The following is a 26051-nucleotide window of genomic DNA, read 5'->3' as shown; positions in this document are numbered from 1 at the left end:
CAAACAAGGTAATATAGGACTATGGAAAGCTAAATGAGATAGTGAATAAAAAGGAGGATTATGGCCTTGGGGCAAAGCTTTAATTTTCACTGACTGTACACCTTTAATCATGTTTTGGTGTGTCTTAAAAACAAAGTCTTTTTTTTTTTCTGTACATAGGACATAGAAAGGTAGAGAGAAAAACACAGCAGTTTTCAAAGCAGCACATTCAGAAAAAGACTTAGAACAAAACCAGAATTTATGCACATTTTCCTATGAAGATCAGGAAGTTCTCTCCTTCAAAGGTGACAAAATAGTCCCTTTCTCCTCAGTTCCCTCCATCCCGATTTTGTTTCAAAAGGCAGTGAAGCCTCCTATCATATTACCAAGAAATGTCATTGTGTGCTCTCAGATATGAGTAACTTTCACCCAGTCATAGGGTTACTAATTTTTGTTACTTCTTCTAATAGAACCTTCAGAAAAATGGAAAAAAAAATTGCTAAAGACATTCCATTCTGGTAAAGAGAACCACTTACCATTACAAAAATATTTTCTTTAGTTTTATGATAATTTAGCTTTATGATAACTTGAAATTTTAATTGAATTTTCTTTAGCTTTATGATAACTCGAAAATACCTCATTAAGCAGGTTTTTTAATTCATTCACATATCTCAAATTTCGATCCAAAACCAAAATGGTGCTTGTTTCATATGTGGAAGGAATAGATCTCAGTCCCGTGCTTAAATTCTTAGGTGGGACAGGCCTGCTTGGCATTTTGCTCTTATCCATATTGTTTTGGAGCAAATGACATTTAAGAACATATAGGTAATTTCTCATGAACAAAATAACAAATGCCACTTAACTCTAGGTGTAGCTTTGTAAAAGCAGAAAAGATTAGCTACCTTGAGGAGTCGAAAGGCAGTCATCCAGCACATCCTGCTTTGTTCGTCTTCAGCACACAACAACCGCAGTTCCTTAGTTTCATTTCTCACTCTGTTTGGCTTTAAAGTATTAGAGGGAAGTCAGATACTACTTTTCATTAGAAAACCAAAATCACTGTAAACTTAGAATCACTGTAAGCAAGGTAAAGGCAGGTACAGTATTAGTCTAAAGAAATAGACAGAAAAATCTCCCACCACACTGAATTAAAAGCTCGGGAGATGCTGAGCATGCTTTGAAGAAAATCACTTTCTCAGCTGGGTCCAACAAAATCAAATGTTGGTGCCTCCTGACTTTCAGAAGCTGGTGTCATTGATCCTTGTAGGCTCCCTCCAACTCAGGGTATTCTATGATTCTATGGCTTGAAATAACCTGCAGTCCTAGCAGTTTATAGGAACAAGATACTCAGGCCATCTAGAACCAGACCCAGGCACTTAGTTCTGTTGGTTTTGCTAGTTGAATTGTTTGTGGGGTGGTTTTTTTTTTTGGTTTTTGTTTTGTTTTTTTTTTCAAATCTGGGAGAAGTTTTATAAACCCCCATTTTGAAATGAAGGATGAAAGTTTCCATAACTGAGGGTAACTGAAAGTTTTGTTCCATCCGTTCAGGATCTGTCCTGCAGCCAGGCTCTTTGAAGCAAGCCCTTGTTGTCTAGCTCTGGAGCGGCTGCTAGGTAGGAGACTACTTCACTACTGTCATAAAACCAGCTCCCAGCCTTATTTTCTTCCCAGAAAATTACACTTTTCAAACCTTTGAAATACTTTCCAAATGGATCTATCAGCACAACAGTTTAAAAAAATCTTCAAAGGCAACTGGTTATTCTTATATTCATTTTTCCAAGACAGTCTTCCTCTTTAAATAAAGGCAAACCTCTGGTGCACAATAACGGTAAAATTGCACCCAATCAGAGTTTTACCCTTTGCTGCTATATAGTTTTGGTGCTTGCTGCCCACAGAAAGTTTTCTATTTGATTAGAGAACTTGGAAAAAGCTTTCATCTGTGAGGTGAACCAAGGCCACCTCACAAGCACACCATGCTTCAGCCCTGAGCTGCTCTTGCACAAAAATTTCCCAAACCAAAGGAGCACCAGATAAAGTGTTAAAAGTGTCACATAAAATGATGACAAGATTCACAGGACATGCCTGCCAAATGAAAGATGTTAAAGATCAAGTCCTTGTGACAGAAAAGGCTTGCAGAATTTTACATAGAAATCCTATTTAGCTGGGGGTTGGGGTGACTCTGAGCTATCAACACTGTCTGGGATTTGGAAGAACTCAGTGAGAAGATTTACCTTTATACAAAATCCATACTCTGCAGGGGCATTGTACAACTTCTTGCCAGCTATCAACGAGAAGATATTGCTGTCTTCCAGGTCAGCCAACAATTGCAAATGTCTTGGCTCCTGGGGAAATAACATGATTTAGCAGAGGTAAGTAAAAGGTTTTGGAAAATGTTGTGCAAGCTCTGCAGTCTCTCAAGCCCAGCCTCCAACAGAGGGCAGTGCACAAACACTGCTCCTCTCCTATGCAGCCTCAAGTGGCTATGGCACACACCCCTTAAATACCAGGCTACTAGCAGAAAGTGCTTGGTACAGGAAGCTCACAAAATACTTATGCAAACCCCTCACATTAAAAATGATCTGGCCTATTACATTGGTCCAGAGAAATCTGAAGGTTAGCACAACTTCAGTGACCACAATGATATTGCTTGGCTGGTTTGTTTTTATTTTATATAATGAAACTGTACAGCTGTGTTCAGGCGTTGAGAGCTCAGGGCTCAATTGTCATTTGATCATGCCTTACTTATCTTTTTCTATGGAACACAAAAAGGGAACACCGTGTGAAGATTTTAAAAACCAGCAAAAAATACCCACTGTAAAAGCAGAAAATACTTTCACATGCTAGTACTGTGCAACTTATTTTCAATCTTACCTTTGAAGTTCCTTTTGTAGAACAATAAAGTCCTGATCTCCTCAAACACATAAACAGTTTCTTCCATGATTTCCTACCCAGATCTTTCACATGCAAGAAACCTTGAATTTCAGGGCAGCTACTGGAGTTTAAAAAGTTCTGTTGGAGAGGAAAATGTAGATGAACATTGTATCCTATGGATGAATTATAAAACTGTCACTGTATTTGCAGAACGGAGAAGAAAATGGCAAATCACTTTGCTGACTGGAGGTGCAGCTTCACACTACGCTTAAACTGACCTAGATGTTTAATCTGATTTATGATCAAAACATATATTCCTGTTCCTCCATTGCCTCTACCTGGCCATCTCCTCCAGCAACTGACATCCTCCTATTCTCTCCATCAAGACTTAAATCTCAAAAAAAGCTATTGCTTTTCTGTATCCCCATTTGTCTTGCACCTTGCCTGAAGAGAAAGTAAGCTTATCAATGCTTAAAATAGTATCATGTCACAGCAATTTTGGCAAATTGTCTAACTTGGAAACATTGGCCAAAATCTTCACCTTTATCCTAGTGTTTTTGAAAGGGAAGAGGCTATTTCAGGATTTAAAGTTATCCCAAGACAAGAGGTATACCAGACAACAGAGTATTTAACTGAAAATGAAATGTAAAGCAATAAAGTAAGTGCCAGCAATTGTACCAGGATTGAGAAGCATTTAAGTTCTTGACAAAAGGAACCACATACAAAATAATTTGATCTGTGATATATCACAGGAAGGAAGAATTAATTATGGTAGGAGAACTGATGGATTGTTCCCTTATTACAACGGGACAGGTTTTTAAATGACAGAGGGCTTGATCGAAAGTTAAATGCCAAATTAATAAATTCAACAAGTATGAAGAAAAATGCATAAACTTGGTTGGCCTAGATGTCTCTGCAATTCTTCAAAGCCGTGTTTTGATGTGGACAATGTCCACAGGAAACAAAACCAAAAACAGTGCCCTGTTTCAAGAGTTCTTATTTACATGAAACCCTAATTTTTTTCTCCAGTTCTCCTCCTCATCTCATCTAATAGAATGTGAAAGAACAATCAATTTGCTTGCTATATGTACTATGACTCCACTTCTCAGCTGTGAAAGAATAAAGACCAAAAGGAGAATAGATTCTTTCTGTCAAGTCAGTTAAAACAAAAGTAGACCAAGGTGGCAAGGTTTTTTGCATGTCTGAGCCAGGTTGAGACTAGGGAGAACAGATCCCACTGGTTTTAATGCTATTGTCATAATTAAAAATACTAGCTATTAATGTAGTACATAATATCATGAGATGATATTTAATATTCTTTCCTATTATGTGTGTAATTAAAACCAGTGAAAATGCTCAGTGTATAAGGTGGCCTGAGATGCAACATGTTTAACGACGACTAGGCTGCAGGAGGCTTACCTTCAGTAAATTACAACTGCCATTGAAATTCTGAAAAAAGGTTTTGTTTTTTATAAAAAAGAAGTACTTAATAAAAATTTTAATGAAAATAGATTTTTTATGGATAAACAATGAACTAGAGGGAATATGCTCACCCTTTTTCCCGCCACCCTCTTGTGTTGTTAACCCCCATGACTTATGCTTCTCCAGGACTGTACCTTTCTGATCCTTCCCCAAAGCAAACTCATACCTCATGAGGCTGTATGGTTTTCCTTTTGCTACCACTTGAGTTACCCTAAAAACTTTTCCATCTTTAAGAACATCTTGCTCTTTTGGGGAGTCTTACTGCTTGTATTAAATTAAGCAAATTCAATTCTCCACTTAAACCACAGGAAGAAGGGTCCAAGGTGTGAAGACCTCTATTCCTACCAGCCTGTGGCAATGCCAGTCCACACCAGTTTTGGTTTCTGATTACAACCTCACTGCACATGACTTTCATTTAAAATTCCAGAAATTGGCTTGATTTATTTTGTTTGCTTATTTCCCAGCTGTAAGTGGATGCTAATGTTTAAAATTCTTCTCAGTGAATCTGGAACCAGAATTTAATTGACTTTGGTATGGTTATGAGATAAAATGTGTGCACTGGATCAGAAGTTAGTGGAAACTTGTCTTCAAACAGAGAGTCAGTGCGTATTTACAAATATGCAAAATGACAGAAATCAAGCTAAAATCATTTACTTGTAGTTTATATTCTTCATATATTTGTGCTTTTGATTTATAATTTGCCTGTTATTCATGACACTGTCTTCCAGGCATCATGGTCGTAATGTTCTTAGTACAGCACTTCTTTAACAAACTGTGTTTTAATCTGGCTCTGGAGTTGAATGTTCACAGGTTGAGAAAACAAGTGAAGTGAAAAGGGTTTAGACTATGTGACTTAGATTGGAGTGCTAAAATTGAGAGATTTAAGTGAATCAGTTACTGGTCAGAGAGGTAGCCCACCCTCCAGCACCATCCTTGAAGAACAACCAATTATGCCACCACCAAAGCTCCTTTATGAGCAAGCAAGAAACTGTAGAGTGACACAAAACTTCAGCATAAATGCAGCGCACATGCTACCACCACACAGATTTCACAACTCTACCAACACATACACATAAGGAACACACCCCTGCAATTTAACCTGGGGAGCTTTAAATGGGATTACTTTGTAAATACTACTTTGTACATATTTCTACTTGCACTTACTTCTTAGGGCATTATTTTTCTATACAAAAGAGCAGCTAGTTGGCTGCATGGGGAAGTCAGTCCTTATTGTTAATTTTTGCCAGGCAAAACACAGGACACAAAAAGCAAAAGCAAAACTTCTTATCATCTCAAACTCATCTTCTAATATCCACTTTCATTTTTACACTTTCTGTGTACTACTGTACTATGATGTGGAATACAGAAGAGTACTTCTGTCCTGCCTTTTATAAAAGGTATATTTGCTTTTCTAGAAATATAACTGCTAAGACTGTTTGCAAGTAACATTAGGTGGCTAAACCAGATACCCACAGAGTATGTTATTAATGGAACAAATATGTATGACTGTAGCTATGAATACTTTGTGTTTACAATTTACACTTCAATGTCACTGGGTAAGATCTTTGTCAGGTATTTTCAACATTAGCTCCATATGCTAATTCACTATACTGGTCTTTCTCTGACTGACTATTATCTAGATGTTTTAATTCTCTTCCTTCCTCTCAACCCCTCCCCCTCCAGCTCCAAAACTTCCTTTATCCATACAGATAATTTACAGTACCTGCAAAAGTTGTGACTGTGGGATACTGCCATTTGTTTGCTGGCACCAGGCAACCATTTGTTCTGGAAAGAAATTCTAGGCGCAAAAAGAAGACAATTGGAAGTCTCATTATATTTAAACACTTACAGAAAACTAGTGACATTTTCTTCCAGTCATTAATTTTTTGGAACTATTAAATCAATTTGGAGATCCCCTGACACAGAAAGTAATACTAGGGCTTTTCAAGTGCAGTTCTTCCCTTCCTTCTGCTCACCAGATGCCCATGCAGACAGATTGTGAGTTTTTAAAATATCTGATATGCAGCATTTCCTAAGTGCATTTTCTTCTCACTTCTTCTTCTGCTGAGGACTTTTGGGGATCTCTAACAGCCTCTACTTTCTTGGGAAGGAAAGGATGAATGGTCCTGCAAGCTGAGTATGCAGTGACTCCTTGCTTATTGCACAAATGACGTGACTTCAGATTTATTCCTCCAATTCCCCTTTTATCTGTTATGTTTTAAAATTCCTTTCTAATCTGGTACACTGAATTTACTATACACAGCAATGACATGAAATCATTCTTGAAGTTTTTAAACATTATTTGAAGCATGGAGACATACAAAAATGCCTGGAATAAAGCAATGACTGATTATAGCAAGATGAATCACAACAAAAACATTTCCAGTTTAGAATATTTGTCACTCTTCAGGCAATATAAATTTCAGTCTTTAGGGCATAAAGAGAAGGGCTGAAGAGGAATCACCCTTCTGCCAGGTAAGCTGCACAATGAGTTATGAAAGCTAGCATTTACCAGCATCTCTTGAGTAGAAACAGTGCCATATGGCAACAGCTAATGCAACGGATAGGGAGCCTTCACATTCTTACACCACAAGAATGATTTATTCTGGGATTGCAGGAGCCTGGGACTGAATGCCAAGCATTCTGGGTTTTACTCCCATGTTCTGTTATTAATTAAAATATACCACATGAAACTAATGCACTGGCTCCTATGATACTAAAACTTCTGTACAACACTCAGATGTTCATAGCTTATCAGATGGTGAGATCAACAGAAGTGAAGAACTAGGAACACTCCATGTACAGAAATGTTTCACAGAGTAAGTCAAGGCACAGACTCTGAAATAAGTACCAGCAGATGACAAATGTACATGCAAGCACACATGTGAGGATGCAGCAACTGTGCACTTGCATCTATGAGGAAAGTTATTAATTTATCACCCCCAGTTACTTCAGCAACGAGTTGAAATATGACCTTGTGTATCTTTTTTTCTTCTCGCACCACAGATGCCTCACTGACCCAAAATCTGTTCTTATCTAACCACCTCTGGATTACCCTTTCTCAGGTATCTCGAGGGTCCCACCAGCTGACATTGGTTCATGCCAACAGTCTGCTCCAACATTGTGAAAAAATCATCCTCAGATAAGCAGTTACACAGTAACTGACTTAAAATTACAAGGTTCAAAGGATCTTACAAATCCAGGAATTTGGTACAGCTATGGCATACACTACTTCTCAAGCATGGGTATACCAAGGACATAGAGAGGGCAATCTACCGTGATCAGTAAAGAAGGCAGATCACATTAGTAAAGCACAGCCTAAGGTGAAAAAATGTTAAGTAATAATAAACTGAAAATTCCTTGGATAGAGTAAGTGCTTTAGGGACTACCCATATGGGTTTGGTGTTTTATTAATTATTACGGTCAGAAATTAAAACGTTTGGATACTGCTTGTTATGGGATGAATTTGCTTTGAATCAAGTAACTTTGATGATAATGAGTAAATTGCACTTCTGATTGTTTTTCTTAAACTAATGAAGATTTCCTTGTCTTGGTCACTCTCTGATATAACTACAGACACTTTGAAACAAGTACATTTGGTAACTTGAAAACACTTGAGATTTTTAGGCTGGGAGGAAAGTACAAGGAATTTAAACATTGGTTAAAATTTCTATGGAAAGAATTCTGTTAGTTGGTTGCCTATTTTTTTTAATAACAAATGTTTAAGACATAACAGTGCCCAGCAATGTTATTGCAATCCACCCCTCTGTGGTGTAAACAGCTAAGTAATGAGACTCACCATGGGATTTTTGAAAAATTCGTATTTTGCGTAATTCTTCCTGAACAAAAATTTACTTTCACTTCCCATTGTGGATTCAACTTGAACTATGAGCTCATGATCTTCCAAGCACCTCTCTGGAAAAAGAACATGATGTTAACACACAGCCAACCAGCAGGAGTGAGACCAACTAAGAACAGAAGTTAAAACAACACAGTGTAATTCCATTACCTTTAAAGAAATTAGCAAAACACATTCTAGCTTTCAAACCATAATGCCAATACTTTACTTTGTAATGTATAACCAAGTTTAACATTATATGACAGTGTTCTTAAAGGAATTCCTATATCAGGGCTTTATAAGCACAGACTTTTGAGAAAGGAATAGATTTTTTTTGTGTGTGCACTTACAATAGTACAGACAAACCTCTTTTGGCACTAGTTTTTTGCTGTCAAACTGGACAGGTTTGAGGGGTAAAAAAGTTACAGAAAGGCCACTGTTAGGTCTTGAACTATCACAGAAATACAGTGTTGTATTTGATCATACTCTATAAAACCAGTTCATTTCAAGGTGAACTTCAGGCCTTTATTGTAAATGCTAGACAATGGGGTTTATTATGAAAGAGGTCACAGGATCTACTTTACAGGAATACTGACAGAGACAAATGTTTTGTACACATGACAGGGCAATTTTCTGCTCTAGATTTGGTTACAAGGTAACTCCCCAGAACCACCACTTCTCTGGTCAAAAGAATGGCACATCAAAGCATGTACAGATAGCTTAACAAACCCAATTCACTGAAAGCAGGAACTCGAAAGAAGGCAATTGGATAAGTGTGCACTACTTAATGAACTCATTATCTTGACAAGTGTTCAGAACTTTCTGAGAAGATATTTAGGTATTTTACAAAAGTTTTAACTAGTCAGTGCTTTCATGCCTTATACAAAATTTAAAAATTAGGTCAAACAAAACATAACTTTTGAAAAGCTTTAAGCAAAATGCCTGTGACTTGGTGACCAAAGAAGCTTCCCCACTTTGTGTTCCTTCAATCCTTGTATTCCTACAGTATGGTATGCCAGGGTGCAACCCAAGTTTTTTCGGTGTTTTCAGGATAGAAAGCAAGCAGTCATTGGCATCTCAAAAAGAGCAAACTCTGGAATATCAGTTGAATTATTCAACTCAGCAGATTATGTGGCGTTCTTCAACTGAAAATTTAACCTATGACTAAATGATCCCATCATTTTTTTCACCTGTACTTATGCTGTCAGTCATCACCAGCCCATTGATGACTTCAGCATTTACTGTGCATTTGTAATGTCTAGCCTTGCTATAGATTGTGTTTTCAAAGGGGTTAACGTTGAAAAACCTCCATAGTGGCTGCTCTCAAACAAAGAGCTATTTCTTAGTGCATAAGGCATAACACCATTTTGAAGGGGTAGTTCTTCGACTAATGTGCACAACAATACTGCTACTGGGTGGCTGTTAATAAAGGACATTTGGTGCCACCTCAACATCCATCACCTAAACCTACACATTTCTAGGGGCTTTGCAGATGAAGTGTCAGGTAGTGCTAATCTGGTTCTACTATCACAGATTTTAAATAACATGTGAAGTCAATTCTCCTTTACATTGTGATGAAGACTGTGGGCCTATGAGGGTGAAGAGTCTATTTTTTAAACTATGTTTCTTCCAAAAAACATTTAATTACATTTGTATGAAGCTTCATCACAGTATGAACCCCCAAAAGACCATGTCCTGTTACAGTCTTGTTCTACCACCCAAAATTGTGGTCTTCACTCTTTAAAAATTGCTTGTCAGGCACAAACTGTTTATTCTGTTCTGAGGAAATGAAATATAGATGAACATTTGTCAACTGGTTTTGTATTTCAATGTTTAATTTCTGTAAATATACTTAGTGCCTGATTCTTAGATGCTTTAGACAACCGACTTAGATAAATTCTATTACTACATCAAGACCCTTTTGAGATTCTGTGGTGATACTCTGCTGATTTAATGTTTATATTTTCATTTTGATGATCAAAGCCATCTTGGAGAAAAGGTGCAGCATTTCATAGCACGTGCATGTAAAAAAAGGAAGATAGTCCTGGTCAGTTTGCTATTACTTCATAGAAGTTGAACACTTGGCAAGTGCTTGGTAATTCACACTCGGTTGGTACAAATGGGATAAACTTGACACACGAGCAACTCAGCCTCAGCCCTGCTTTGAGCTTTCTGCTACAAAACTAGAAACACAGATGTCAGCCTGTTAAGTTCAGTTCAATAGGTCAGTCTGTCTTCAAGTGGCAATGCTGTTGAAGTGACCAGAAATGTGTCCTTTCGGTTTATCTGATAGGCCCCACTCAGTCTCCTCTACACACTTCCTGGAACAGACTTTCCCCCTCACCCCACCCAAGTTAACCTGCACGATTATCAGAACTACTACTGATCTGTAGCAGTGATACCAGGTGGGAAAAGGAGCTGGATTCCATTAAGAACAGCCACAGCCATAGCCCAAAATTCCCAATCAGAGAATCACTACAAATGACAGGTGGACCCCTATATGAAATAGCCTGCCCTGATTTTGCATTTAAGCAAGTGCTCTGTTCAACTGTTCCACTTTTAATTCACTCATATTAAGGAAAATCAATGCACATTAACAAAAAAATCTAGGTACAAAACTGCAGCAATGCTTTCTTCTAACCCTCACATATTTCTGAGCCCTACTACATTCTCTCCTGCTTCAATTGTATTTAGTAAGGTGTACAGTCAATTCTGGAACAGGAAAAATGAAGTCTGTAGGTAGGGAGGAATTCTTTCAGTGTCCAGACACATGCAATCATGTGAATGTCTTAATCATTATTATTTTTGCTAATGTCATAGATCTCTCTCCCTGTCCTAAACTGATGATAGTTAAGCATGGAATAGAACACAGGGAGAACACCACATTTTATACACAGGTTAGGTATACTTATAGTAGCAAATGAAATAATGGGACGAATTCAAATTTCATAGACTGCTTAAATATTGATTACAACGTGCTTTAGATATTAGTGATATGGTGCAGAAGGAATCACTTTCATATCTCAAATCAAGAAAATCTGCTGAAAAATTATCACACCACTACCTCCAGTGAGAACACAAATATTTTGTGCAGTCAAATAGCTGTTTAAAGTTATGTTCAAGCACACATTTTATTTGGAATATACTTGGCTGTGTGTGTGAAGTGAACAGTGAGGTGAGGGTTCCTTACAAAGCGGGACCTCGAAGACCAATGCAATGATAAATATGCAGCTGGCTTCAAAAATTTGACCTTGTCCTCAGTCTGTCCAATAGTTAAACAATGAATTGGTTCTGCAAACCAAGCTCTTTTGGAAAGTACTATTAGGCAAAATATGGGGAGGAAAAAAAAGATAGTCAGCTAAATGAAGGAACTGCTCTCTTTAGGTGAGCTTCAGGACTATGACCTAGAGAATTAAGTCAGCAAGGATGTGTTGTGTAAGAAATAATGTCTTCTAGAAACACAGAATTCTGACTGGTTTTTAACCACATTTCTTTTCACACTAAGTATTTATTCACCATTGTTTCATACTTATACTAGCAATCTTATATCTAGAGGAAAAAATATAGACCATCAGATGGCTGATGATAACTTCATCCAGGTTGCAGACAGATTACTACCCTTGATCTGACAGTCTCTGAAATACAGGAAAGCATTTAAGCTACAGAGCAGCTAGAAATAAGCAGCCAAATAATAAAAAATTCAAACTGCAACCAAAACTGGTGGAAGCATGAAAGTTGGTATTTAAAGTTTATTGAATATGTATACTTTAGACCCCAAATTCAAGAAACTGGATGATGTCCCCTGTTAAATGAACTCAATTATTCCGTTTTCTGTCTTCATCCTTTCAAATATGTGAAATCTGTACAATTACATGTTTTAAAATTATTTGTATATTTTTTCTTTGTCTGTTGCCTTTACACCCCCAAAGGTTGCATTACTTCTCACACAGATCTACTGTGTGGCCTACAGGGGACAGCCCTGGGGCCTTCTCTGTGGAAAAAAATTTGGTGGCTGCTGAAGCCCCAACCTGCACACCCCGCTTCTCTGGGGGCCCACTTTGTGTTTCAGTGTGAAACAGAGGTCCAAGGCAGGCAGGTCCCCATGTATATAAATGCAGCCTGATAAGTATCTTGCTCTTTTCCCATCATTGTTAATTACCAAGTTATTTGTGTGTAAACAGAAGCTTTTGATTTCCTAATCAGCCTCCTGCCCATTTCATTCAGAGATGTCACACACCAGAGTTTGACAGCACAATTAGTCACCATGGAAGCTATTGTGATGTCACAAACACTGAATTGTGGCATCATTGAATGAATCTGGCAGGAGAAGGATGTTGGTTACAAAGGAGAAGGCTTCTGTTTACACAATACCTTGGTAATCAGCAATGATGGGAAAGAGAATATAGAAAAAGAGAGCCTGGTAGTATAATGAGCATTGATAAAACTGAAAATTTGTAAAGGTTTTTAGAAGTTCATGTGGCATATTGAGCTACAGAGATAAAGATTCTGTGAATTATACCTTAATTCTTCACCTCATCCTATGTCCTCAGAAATCAAAGTATATCACAGATATAGACCAGTGTTTCACGTTAATTTTTTCATATATTTCTACATTAGAAGAGATAATAAAACCATAATCATAATATCCTTTGTGTTTGGGTTTTTTTAACTGTTAGTCTGCAAAGTAGTGAATTTTTTTGCGTTTAACAGTATTGGTTTAGGGTATCACATTTCCAGCAAATCATTTCCTTTTTTTATTCATAAGGGTTCTGAATTACATTTTTAGACATAAACCCCCCTCTGTTAGCTACAGATAGCATTCACAATTCCAGTGCTGGCAATTGCAGCTTATGTTTTGCCTTCCTCTGTTTTCTAGAACAAACATTCCCCATGAAGTATATCGACTAATGCTCCAAATGCTATACTTTTTAAAGCGTTATTGTATGCTATGGAGAACTGTAGATAGCATTATCTGAGCGATATGCTGTTGCAAGCTGCACAGCAGAACCCGTAACTAATCAGTGCCACAAAATAACAGGAAAAGCAAGACTGAATAACATGAGATCTTTTCAGGTACTGTAATTAAACCAATTCAGGGTGTTATTTAATTCCCCACGGTTTTTCCTCTTGCTGCCTTCTTGAAACTGTAACCATGACACCTTAATTTCAATCAGGTGGAGGAGCTGCTGCCTGGTGAGCAGATACCACCTCTGGTCCAGAAACTGCCCATGGATTTGCTGGTGGTGCCACCATTTTTTCCCTGCCTGAAGTCAAGTTTAGCCAACCCCCTCCCCCACCTCAGCATGTCAAGCTTTCATAAGCATTACTGTATGTATGTAAGGCTGAGTCTGTTCACCCAGGTCTCCCAGCTGGTGATGAGCTGAGCTGTTTCATAGGACCGTACTCTAAGGATCAAGCTTAATTTGCCTAAGCTGTTTATTTGCAATAGCTTCAGACACAGCAAGGTAGCAACAGAGCACTAGCATGAAGATTAGACAATTCTTTTTTTTATAATAAAAAAAACAAAGGATGGGAAATAAGGGAAGGACTTTATATGGCTTAAACGCTTTACACTTCAAATTGTAATACACACAAAGCACATATGTGACTTCAGCTAATTGTACAAATAAAAGCAGTGGAAAAGAAAATGTTCCGTCTGGAAGCACATTCATATGAATTACACATATTTTATATTCCCAGGTAACCATGCCACCCCTTTGACCATTCCCTACCTAATCCTAGGTGAGGGTGATGCTCCACTAGAGTCCAGCTGTTATCATCCACACAATGACTTTTGTAAACGAGCAGCTGACAGAGGTCCCTGGCTGTCATGTCTGCTAGAATCTCGACCACTTTGCTTGTTCCATCTTCACTAAAGACTTTTACATCCTGCAACATAAAGGGTACACTTACAGATCAACAGCTCTGAACATAGGCAAACCACACAGCTACTGTAGAAAAGCATCATCCTCTTGATGTGAGGGTTCCAAGCACCTTGGCAGCCAGGACAAATGAAATGGATGATTCACTTTATAACACTTTTTCTTGATGCACCCTAGACCTATTTCCCCTCCCCCCTCTCCAACACCTCCCTGCACTAAACGAAGATTCAGCAGGGTTAATATGACCACATACATAGGAAAAGTGAGAGAGCAGGTTCTGTATAAAGCTGTGTAAGGTAAGGAAACATGAAACAATGTCGAGAAAGTACTTTGGCAACAGTGGGCGAGAGAAATCACATCCAGTCAAACACACACAATTTTCATTGCAATCCCATTGGAGGCCTCTGAATAGTGACAGAGGAGCAGGCCAAGACCCCAGAGATTAAAAAAACCTCTCTTGTTCCCCTCTAACTTTTGATTGTTTCTAGCAGGGAAGTCCCACTTGCAGTTTGCTGGCAAAATCAATTACTAGCACAGTCCACACATTTCTCTCCCTGCCCTGACTTCTCTTTTGATCCTAGCTTGAAAGTGATTTGAAACCAAATGTGCATACACTGCACACCCTAAATATCAATGGGGATGAGAGAACAAGTCAAGAACCTTCTCCGCCAGCTCCTGAATTATACAGATGCTTTCCTCTTTGCATTGTTCTGCTCAAGTGAGAGACACTTCCTGCAAAATTATTTCTCCGGGTGAATGTGCAGGTCCCAGATTTAAATCAACTCCGTGTTTAAAATGCTCCCCATCATAGCGAGAGAAGGAGAGTCTAACAAAAACCTGAAGGATAATTCGATATGGAAAATCTTACCTCAACAGCACGTAAAAGGCAGCAGTCGGAAGAACAAGATGGCATTTTAAATGGGGATTGCCTCTTGAGAGTTAGTTCTCTGCCTCCGCCGACCCTCTGCAGCCTGCGGCTGGGTGCCTGGGATGCCGGCGGCGTCAGGGGCGGTCGTACCCTACCTGTCACGTAGCCCCTGCTATGGGGACTGTTTCTGGGGAGGGAAACAACTCTGCCAGAGCTCCACTCAAAGGGTTACACGCAATCTTTGCGGTAGTGAATCAAACCACACTGTGCAGACCAATCCTAGCCCTCCCTCCGACTGATGTAATCATTTCCCACACACTATCAGACTTCCAAATTATTCCCGCCTCCCCCACCCCCTCACCCCCCAAAGAAAAAGAAGGAATTACAAAGGAAATGTGGGGTTTTTATTACGACCTCGGGGCGCTTGAGACCTCTGGGGCGGCCGCGGGGCGGGGTGTGGGGAGCCCAGCACGCGTGTGCTGCCGCTGCCCCGGTGCTGGTCCCGCCCGCAGCCCGGCCTGCCCGCGCTGATGTCATCGCCTGCAACTTGGGCACTTGAACTTCTCCGCCGCCGCTCCCCGCCCGCCCCGGCTGCGCTCCGGGCCCCGGCGGTGCCACCGCACCGGGGCCGAGCGAGCACGGCCGGCGCCTCCCCCGGCCGCCGCTCCCCGGTGCCCTGGCTATGCACAAATTCGAGGCGAGTGAGGGAGGAGTTAAAGCTTCATCCAGCCCAAGTGACTGAAACCCGCGCGTTCAGGAAACGGCTTCGTCTGACAGCAGGGATGAGCCAGCTCTTTCAGAAGTGGGCTTTGGAGAGGAGAGGAGGGGGAATCCCGGTTGCTCGGGGGAAGGCATGCGTGCTGTGCCATGTTACGGCTGCATTCCTGCCAACGCTTAGCGAAGCCAGAGGCATCCTCACACACGCAGGAATTTGTTGGGCGTGGGGTGCCCCCGTTTTCTGTCCTGCGGGCAAGTTTCTGTTGTGTCACTAGCACCGTGTCGCAGCAGAGCCCCACAGCATCACACCCGCAGCGGTCCCGGCCCGTTCCGCCACTCGGCAGCGCGCCCGTGGGACGGGGGGACACGGGTGGACGGATGCCCGAGACATCTCGCAGGCATCGCACCGCAGCGTGCGAGTGGGGAGCGCAGTTCTTGTGTTCCCTCACTCCTAGGATGGGCAAATACACCGAAAAGCCAATATGCAAAAAGACAGAAAGTAGCTATTTTGTTTGTTTTAGTGGGGAGTGGGAGGGACTAACACCCGCTTGATATTTTTTTTCTTCTACTTTTTATAGTATAGCCATAGATTGGACCGAAAAGTTGGTGGCGAAATAAGTAATTTCTACTTTTAGCTTACTCTGTGCACGTAACTGCAGTTTTTGTATTGAAACTAAACTATTTTGGATGGATTTCCTGCCTCGGGAACCAACCTGGTGACATCATTCATTCATTAGTCAGGATAAGCACAACCCTCTGCTCTCTGCATCAGCTTTCACGGGGGAGCCCGAATCAGGAATATACCACAGCAATCGCCACTTTTGCAAGACCTGGAGGACAAACCCCGCCTCTTTTCCTTTCCTGCCGGGAACAAGGCAATGATACAGGACAGACTGCACCTGATCATGGTCCGTGCTAATTCCCAGAAGAGAGGCAAAGCTCTTCTGCTGAGGGTGCCTCTCCAGTCCATGCAGGTGGAAAAGAGAGAGCTGCAAGAAAACCACCACACTTTTCTCTGCTCCCAAGCATGGAAAGCCTTAATGACGTGCGGCCACTGGAAGAAAGCTGCAGCTGTCTTTTATGCTCATTCATGCTGTGCTCTCTCGGTATGAAGTAAAGGGGTCATGGGTACGTGTCCCACCCTCCCCATCCTTGCCCAGAGTCTGAGCTGATGCTGATGCCAGCCCCACTGAAGTACCGCAGCATTTCTAACTACTGGGTACCCAGCGCTGCAGTTTGGTGTGCGACTACTGTAATGCCATGTTCTCTCCTCCGAGAGCCAGACCCTGGAGGCAGCACCCACTGTCCCGACACAGCCACTATGGGAGTTAGGTTACAAACATGGCTATGTTCTTTTGTGGGACCAGTCAGCCCTTGGGGTGTTAACAGTGCCTTTAAAGCCCAGGGACTGGAGTGCAGTGGGTGGGCAGCACAAACGCAGCGATGAGTAAGTTAACTTCACTGACTATTAATAGTGCTGTGTTTGCCATCAAGGACAGTGCAAGGCCATGTATCACCACTGACATCAAAGATATAAAACACTGTATCAGGAGGGGATGTAATGGCCTGAGCTGAACCCTGCCCCAGGGGACAGGAGAGAGGCAGAAGTGAGATGAAACCCTGTGTCTCTGCAGAGGCAAGAGTACAACAGCCCCTAAGAGACTTACATGGAAGGTAAGGGGATTTTATGCCCCCAAACAACAATGCAGAGTTATGAAGTATAACCACAAATACGAAACCAGCTTGACAACAAAGCCTCACCTCCAACTTTCTGATAGCAGTTCAGATAACAGTATTCCTGTATCACACACTGGACTGAATTTAAAGTCAATTTGTCAAATCCAACTCTCTCACTTTTCCTTTTTTCTTTTTTTTTTTTCCCCCTAAGGAAGCACCTCCCACTTTAAGGGCTCTCTATTCAATCTTCTTCCAGCAGAAATATTGTTTCACATCCAAAATTTACTTGGGGCTTATTATCTACAAAGGAAAATGAAACAGGATTCATTTGAACAAAATACTCCAATACTGAAAACACAGCCTGATAAGAGGTTCAAAAAGTTAGTCTGACACTTTTTCTCTGCATCCCTCAGAGAAATGCAGTGAAATGCAACAGCAAACTGCCTGCAACTGTGATTTACAAAAGGCCCTAATTACGTCAGCAGCACAAGGCACCTTCTATTCAAAATTAAGGTTAAGAATGCTAAGCCAACCAGAGCACTATATTGGCTGAACATTCAGTGCTTTACAGTGCAAAGGAGCAGATAACAGACTGCACCATTGTTCTGGGAAGAAGTCTTCCCCCAAGCTTTTCTTTTTTTTTTTCAAATGACAAAAAGACATAAAAAATTTAAAAATTTAAAAGAACATTAATATTCATGGTAATAAACTTCATAAACTTCAGTGGTTTCATATAATGGGTCGCATATCTTGACTATCCTCATGGCTGTTTCATCTTCCAGCCTCAGTTCCTCAACCTCACTGCAGTATTTTGTGTGTATCAAGTAATGCAAATATTTTAGGAATGTGAAAGGAAAGAAGAAACAACAACAAAAATCAGAAAGCTCAAACTGTCATGTGATGGTCACATAATTTCTTCTCCACTTATTATGCTAATTCTTTCATTTTTTCTTCAAAACAAAACCTATGACAATACACAGTGATCACAAAAATTGACTGTTTTACATGATGCTATGCTGAAAATTTTCAGTGGCAAACAGATCTATATTTGCATTCTACAATCTGAAACAGTGTAATTTATATCAGTGCAGACCAACCTGTGTTATCCTGGGTTATGACTCCAAACATAAGAAGGAAGCACCTGTTATCAGAAGGCCCTCTGACTGAAATTTAATAGCTAAAAGGTTTCAGTACACAAACAAAAGTTTTTAGTTCTTCTAGAGTTCCCCTTTACAAGAGATGTAGATCAGAAACTTCACAGAAAGCTATTAAAATATACTGAAGAATCATTACTAAGAGCTGCACAAAGAGAAAATCAGTCCAGCAAGTTTTGACTTACATCCCCCAATTTTACTCATCAAGACTGCTCAGACATGACAATCATACAATCAGTGAGGTAAATAGAAGGAAAATGGAACTGAAATGTATGCATGTGCCATATGCAAGCAGAAGCAGCTATTTACTGCAGAAGGCACCTATGTACCAGGCAGGTACTTGGTGTTTTCACTGGAACCCTCTTTTAATGAGATCTTTTTTCTAAAAGCTTTTTATAGTCAAAGCTTATCAGCTCACAAGAGCAGAGTCAGAGTCACTGGAGAAACGAGGAAGCTTTCAATTAGGTCAACTCAAAGCTGCTGAAGACTCAAGCTCAGCCTGTAGGCTACCCCTGAACTGCTATTTGCCCGGTGGAAAAAGCAACAAATAAAGGAAGGTTTTGCTTCCTAAAGTTACAAACTTTTGAAAAAGAATGGCCTCTAAGCATGCTTGATGCACACCTGACAGGCAAGCAACTCAGTCAACCACATCTACATGCTGGAGCACCAGCCAGTCCCGCTTTACTTGCCCAGCAGCATTAAGGCAGTTTTATAAGACACGGAAATTTCAATTGCTGCAATGAAATAAATATATAGGTCAACCCTATGGCTCTGTTTGTCTTCTCTGTTGCGCTGCTCATGCAGGAAAATAGCTGTTCAGACAAACAGCAGTGGTAACAGCAATACATCGTGGATAAGATCACTTATACACAAGGCATCAGATAGTACTTCCTTATAAAAGAAAAAAACCTGTGAGGTATTTGATCATTGTCTTTTTTCTTCCCTACATATACACATAAAACCCTTGGAAATGCTGAGGTTAAGGTTCTCATAGCAACATTAACTCTCTCCTCTGGCATACACTATATTTAGGTACACATTTAAAAGCCTATGAACAATGAAGGAGAACAACTGTTGTACGATCAAGATCTTAGTCTATGACTTTCATATTCAGAACAGCAACCTCAAAAAAAAAAAAATCCCACAAACCCCCACTTTAGTTGGCCATGCTTCAAAACCCTAATTCTGTCACCCTTCACTGGGCTATTGAATTTTAAAACCCATTTCCAAGGGTCAGAGGAATAACCTGACCTGAAGGTTATCATATTATCATCTTATGTTCAGTGGTCATCAAAACCAATACTGAAGTCATGAACTCCGTGAAGGTTGTACCAGCAAGAGAGGTTTTGGGAATCATGGAGATGGGCAGGGCAGGATTACCTCCAGGCTCAAGTCAGCATTTGTATTTGGAGGGTCAGCTCTTCTGAAGCTATCATGTATGAACACCCAGTCACACATGTACCCAGTAATTTTGGAGAGTTGCATTCCTTGTGAAAATAAGGGAGAGAGATAGAACAACTTAGGATCTAAAGCGCATGACAAATGCTTCTGATTCTGGACTTAAGATGGATGCCATAAGCTGTGTTGGCTGAATTCAGGCCACTGTGGTGATTAATCAAGCAAACATCTCTCTGCACTATTTACATGATGGTTTAATCCCAGCCAGCAGCTTAGCCACACACAGCCACTCCCTTACTGCCTCCAGTGGGATGGGGGAATAAAGTTAGAAAACTGATGGGTTGAGACAAAGACAATTTAATAGGAAAGCAAAAGCTATGCACATGAGCAAAGCAAAACATTAAATTCATTCCCCACTTTCCATGGGCAGGCAGGTGTTCAGCCATCCCCAGGATGAGTAACGGTGATTTGGAGAAACAAAAACCATCACTTAAAACATTCCTCCCCTTGCCCCCATCCTTCTTCTTCCCCCAGCTTCATAGGCCAAGCATGACACCAAACGGTGCAGGATTTCCCTTGGGTTAGCTGGGGTCAGCTGTCCTGACTGTGTTCCCCACCCCTCCTTGCTGGAGGGGTGGGGTGAGGAGCAGAACAGACCTTGCCTCCGTGTAAACACTGCTGAGCAGTGACTAAAATATCTCTGGAATTATCAACACTACTTTCATCACAAATCCAAAATATGGCCCCATACCAGCTACTAAGAAGAAAATTAACTCTACTCCAGTCAAAACTAGCACAATTACACATTGCAATTGTTGACATTTGAGCTTAAAGAAATAAGCAAAGTATGTTACATTGCATGTATACAAAGCACATTTAAAGGAAAATATCCAATAAGCAATTTGAGGCACCAGTTTAAAATAAAAATACTGTAATAACAAGCCAAAGCTTTTCCTACTCCAATTCAAAACTGCATGGGAAAATGATTATTTGATATGCAGGCATCGAATTATCTGCTTCTATCTTCTCAAAACTTAAAGCATTTCTTAAATCTAAAAGTACTGCTCTCTGTATAGGCTTAATATTGTATAGCAACTGTATCAAAGCATCTTCAAAAACCACTGCTATTTACATACAACACTGCAGAGCATGTTTTCAAGACATAACCACTGCCTGCATGGACAAAAGATTTATTTCAATATGTGTGCACATACTTAGGGGCTGAAGGTTTGGAAACTGTAAGCTGCTACCCTATAATTTCCATATTTTAAAAATAAATAGTGGAATGCAGTTTTCAGTGATACATACCTACATACAGACAACACATCAATTTTGTGACAGTATTCCCAAATGTTGTTTCAACTCTTTCCCACTTTGGTTTAATGTCCAGATAGATCATTTGACCTGTTTGACATTTTCTCATCTTCCCATTCAATTCCTCATTTGCCTCTCATTTTTAGGTAAAAGAAAGGAGAAAGACTTTTGCAATCCTTCTAAGAGTAACAATAGGCCTTTATGAATCTTGCTGAAGCTTCAGGGTATTTGCAGTAGCTGGAAGAGAGAAAGCTTGGGAAGCAGTTTATATAGGCTTTGACAATCCACACCAGCAGGAAGGGAGTGCAGCAACAGCCAGCTCACTCAGTCCAGGCTCTGGGGGTCCAGACTGTTCCAGCATTTTCTGCTAGTTTTGACTGTAAATGTGCTCCCTTCTCTCCACACAGCTCCTCCTAACAGCAATTGCTTTTTAAGCAAAAATCCCTTCTGGTTTCATGATCCTTTACATACATTAAAGAAGACAGTTACAGACACTCTTACACTCCTTTGGTTATGTAAGGAAAGGCATTTCCTTAAATTATTTTGCTGGCATTAACCTTTATCTTTCATATATTTCATTGCGCAATTTATCCCTAGACAGTTTCCAATTCTCCTCAGCTGTGCTTACAGAATGCATTATTTATTGTCTGAATTTGCTCCAGAGAAAGGTTTAGTACAAAACTTCTTGCAAACATAATTTAAATCATTAACAACCCTAGAAAGAGTAATACAAAGAAAAACCATAATAATTTCTTTATTAAATCCTTAAGTAACCAAGCTAGTTACTGAGTATTTTGAATTGCTTTGCCATTATAAATTACTCTGTAGAAAAGGAATTACCACATCTTCCTTGCTGCACAGGCTTCCAACCACAAGAACCACATTAATTTGAAGCTTGGCAGAGGGTGCAACAAGGCTCCAGAGAGCAGAATCCCATATGATTTAGGAAAATGGTACAGGTCCCCAAGACTTGCATGGCTTCTTCCTTCCCAGTAGGACCCCGTGACAACAGCTGCTGAGACCCTTGTCATCTAGGGCCCAGGCCACTCTATAAGCCAAAAAGCCATTTCTGCACAGGATTCAGCAACATGCAGTTAGCTTCTCCCTTTGATTTAGGATTATCCAAGCAGAACTTCTGCCTGGGTAGCCCACAAACCCCTCCTTCCCTTGCATGTTCTTCTGAGGAGAGAGGACCAGAGAGGTTGCACAGCAGACAATAGGAACACCTTTAAGGGCTGCACACACACCTAGACCTGGCTCCAGCATTCTTTGCATTTACACATCCAGCCACGTATTATTAGGAAAGGGACCAGAGACTGCTTTCAAAGATGTCTTTGGAGACTGAGGATTAGTATTTGAAAATGTATGCATTTTCAGTCCATGGGAAAACTTTTTGGGTAGTAACTGTCTCTTACGTGATAAAATGGGACCTTGGGATTTTGATTGTGGTTGATGTAGAGCAGAAATAAAATAGAACAAAACCAGAGCCCAACAACAGGGGAAAATGCCGAATAAACTGTATTTGAAATGTCCAGACACAACAAAACAAACACATTATTTTAAGAACAAGTAGTTATGAAATTTGTCTTGAACAAATGCAATCCAATTTACCTAGTCTGGTGGCAGAGGAATCTAAGCTAGCATTAAGATGTAGGGCTGGACAGAAATTAAATTTAGAATGCAATACAGGGTAAGACAAAGATAGACCCTCTTCCCACTCCTGTATCTTCTTCCATCCTCCCAAAAAAGTAATCACAAGGAGTGAAAAAGTCAAGGATTTAAGGACTTGTGAATCTGTTCCCCAGTGCTTGCAAGAGCAGAGTTCCTAAGGTTTCCTCTGCATCCTTGAGGGCTAAAATAAATTAAAAAAAATAAAGAAAACAAGTTCTTAGCTGAAGCCCCAGCTCCTAGTTGTGCTAGAATTTACTTCAGCAGCATGAAAAGAGTTTTCAGAAACAGATACAGTGGTGCACTAGATTTAAAAAAAAAAAAAAGGTAAATCAATTATCTATCTTTTTACAGGAGTTCCTTTATTCTTCACACACACACACACACACACACCCCCCGATAAATTACATCACAGAACAGGAAGTTACACCAAAGATGCCAGAAGAGAGGGGAAGCTGGAAAGCAAAACAAAATAAACTTTTTAAGAAAAACTTCTATGCATTCAACATGCATAGTTTGATAAGAGAAGAATCAAGTATGATATGTCTCATGGAGACAAAATACAAGGGTTACAACCAATTTAAGTGTGAAAATATGAAGCTGAGAACAACTTAGTACAGTGAAAAATACAATGGAAGCTACTGGAAAAAAAAGGCAAAACATGGAGAAAGACTCCTCATGAAAACCGGCCGTAACCTACGGGCACTCAAGGAATTACGACCATTTAAAGTGTAAACACCCTATGACATTTACAGCACAATGGTTTCCACATGCTGAAAATCTCAGAAGCTCAAGCACATCTTGGAAATTCAAATTTCCCGCACTCTGACAGCATTGGGCACAACACACAATTGGTTTTTCCAATCGGGCTGTGTTCATACTGCTCTGACAGTAGCAGCAGGGTGCCTTAGGAGAGGGTGACAGGCTTAACTCCAGCAGCATGGCAGAGCATCCCTAATGCCTGGCTGTCAGCTGCCTCCACATCATAAAGTATTCATCAATATTGCTTAACTTCCTGTCTCCAAAGCTACCAGCTCTGGAAGCTGGTGATTCCAAGCAGCGAGTATCAGCTAATTGTTGCTGCCGCAACGTTCAGGATGTTTTATGGGTCAGTTTGTCACATGCACATAATAAATGCTTTTAACAGAGCTGCTCACACTGGGTAGGAGGAGATTTCTGCACAACTGTGTAAGCATCAATTGTGTGGCCCAAATTTACCCTCTACAGATCTTTACCCAGGAAAAGTTATATCAAAGGAAGAAGAGAGCTTATGTTATCCTCTCCCTAAGGCATGTGTAATTCTCATTTTCAGTGACCTCTTTAATGGGAAGAAAACTGTTCCATAAAACTGCTGTTTAATTTTTGGTAGATTTAAGTATCAGAGGAAAATAATGGTGTGATATAACAGAAGTTTCCAGGGCTGATGTAAGATCTAGGGTTATGGCACCATGATTAAACTGGATATTCTCTCTTGAATGCAGCCAGTCCCATGCAGATCTCACTCTCTTCCAACCTGCTAAGAATTATTCATTTTCAGTGGAAAAAAAGTTGGCATAAATCCAAAAACAGTAATACAAGAGATTTATTAGCATACAGTGTCTAACTACCCCACCTCAAAATACTTCATGTAGAGATCCAAGGTACCAAGAAATTTTTCACATATCTCACTGCTCTGCTTCACTGCTGCACCCATCCATCCATGCACACATGATACAGGAAGATCAGCTCTCCAGTTTAAATCCACAGCAGGCATCTCTAACTTATCTATTTCCAAGTTCTCTCTCCAAGGCTTGCTTGAGACCACTTTGCACACCCCTTCCTCCAAGTAGGGGCACCATAAACAAAAAAACAAGCACAAAAACCCCCTATACAACCTAACCCTTTGCTTAGCTTACAGGGACAAATTCCCTGCTGCCATGGTTACCATTCCAACTTCTCCTGTGGAACTAGAAATAAAAAAAATAATAATAATAAAAAAAAACCAACTTCCCTGAGAACAGACGGCTATATGTTAGCTCTCCCTCCCCTCACTCATCATTGTTAGCCACTAAATCAGCTACATCTGGCATTTTTAATTTGGACTAAATAAAATGTCACTAATTAAAAAGATGCCAAACAAGCAGTCCATGACATTATAGAAACAGCTTGGTATTCAGCCTATTATGAACCGAAAGGAATCAACCAGTTTTTACCAAAAGCTGAGAAACAAAGGCAACTAAATGGTCCTCTACACAATCCTACTCACAACAATGTCCTCCAACTCTCCCCTATCATCTACACGTACTGGGCTTTCCAGGCATTAATTCCTGGAGCAGCAGTGGCTCAAAAGTGAAAGTAGTTAGCTCATTAGAGATTGTATTATATGGATTGAAGTCTGCAGCATTTATGCCAACTTTTAAAAAGAAGGTTACTTTGCTAAAGTGACAATAAGTAAGACATTCAGCAGGCATACACACAAGTTGCTTTAGAAGACCTGTGGCCACATAGTGGATAAACAGTAATAGCCCCTCCTCTCTTATATTCTCCCCAGTTCTCAGCAGCCTGATTTGAAGTATCACAAACTGCTCCATCCTTCCTCTCTTGTAGCTCCTCTCTTCAGCATTTTCCTGAAGATTAACATGTCAGCTCTCTGCACCTCCTGCTGCAGGTCACAGAGCAGAGATGTGAGTGCTACTTTGTACCAACACCTATTCCAGAGCAGCTCCTCTTACCCTGACATCAACATAACCTCCCCACCCAGTCCTTCCCATCATACTACGTGCATCTTTCTCCTTTGCAGGTACATCATTATCAGTATTCCACTGCTGCTTATCAAACAAGATTTCAGTGCAAAGCTGCATATAAACCTCTTTTTACAGCCCTTAAATGTTTTCCATCATCTTTTTTGCCAACTGGTAATCTTTCATTCTATCCCTTGTGACTAGTTGAATAAGCATTTGAGTGATGTTATTTTTAGTGCCTCTAAGGCTGAGGATTTCCCAAGAGAACAGATCATCTTCTAAGTGCTCTGGTCCAGGTTCTCATCATTTATAAATCAGATGACTGGCTCCTCTATTTTTACTGATACATGACATAGAACACATATTTAGGTGTATTTTGATTGCTATTGTTCAATTTCAGTACTGTTCATAATAAAGTAAGATCCAAACATTAAACATAGAAATCCCTCCACTAAAGTAAATTTTAATAGAATTCTTACAAGATAT

The 26051-nt window shown here is 40.2% G+C and overlaps 1 protein-coding gene across 8 annotated transcripts in view; it reads right to left on the bottom strand.

The window, feature by feature from the left end:
• The window catches only part of GRB10 (growth factor receptor bound protein 10), a 149488-nt gene that overhangs the window by 10281 nt on the left and 113156 nt on the right, over nt 1-26051 (bottom strand). For 7 of the 8 annotated variants that reach the window (XR_015772465.1, XR_015772462.1, XR_015772459.1 and 4 more), the window contains 6 exons: nt 13900-14056; nt 8129-8244; nt 6053-6127; nt 2848-2985; nt 2208-2318; nt 882-980 (listed from right to left, as the gene is read on the bottom strand). Coding sequence is in view for 4 of the 8 variants with exons in the window: in XM_088054797.1 (XP_087910923.1) it covers nt 882-980; nt 2208-2318; nt 2848-2985; nt 6053-6127; nt 8129-8244; nt 13900-14056 (696 nt within the window). In the remaining 4 variants the exon portion in view is untranslated. Of the gene's footprint in view, nt 1-881; nt 981-2207; nt 2319-2847; nt 2986-6052; nt 6128-8128; nt 8245-13899; nt 14057-14917; nt 15204-26051 lie in introns of those variants that run through there. The other variant, XM_088054806.1, reaches the window with a different exon arrangement.

This window comes from Pseudopodoces humilis, chromosome 1, assembly GCF_049639895.1.
Source record: "Pseudopodoces humilis isolate 2021_Gansu_Grassland_sample_001 chromosome 1, ASM4963989v1, whole genome shotgun sequence".
Lineage (NCBI taxonomy): Eukaryota > Metazoa > Chordata > Aves > Passeriformes > Paridae > Pseudopodoces > Pseudopodoces humilis.
Note: the sequence above shows the minus strand (reverse complement) of the source record. Positions and strands in the feature narration are given on the sequence as shown.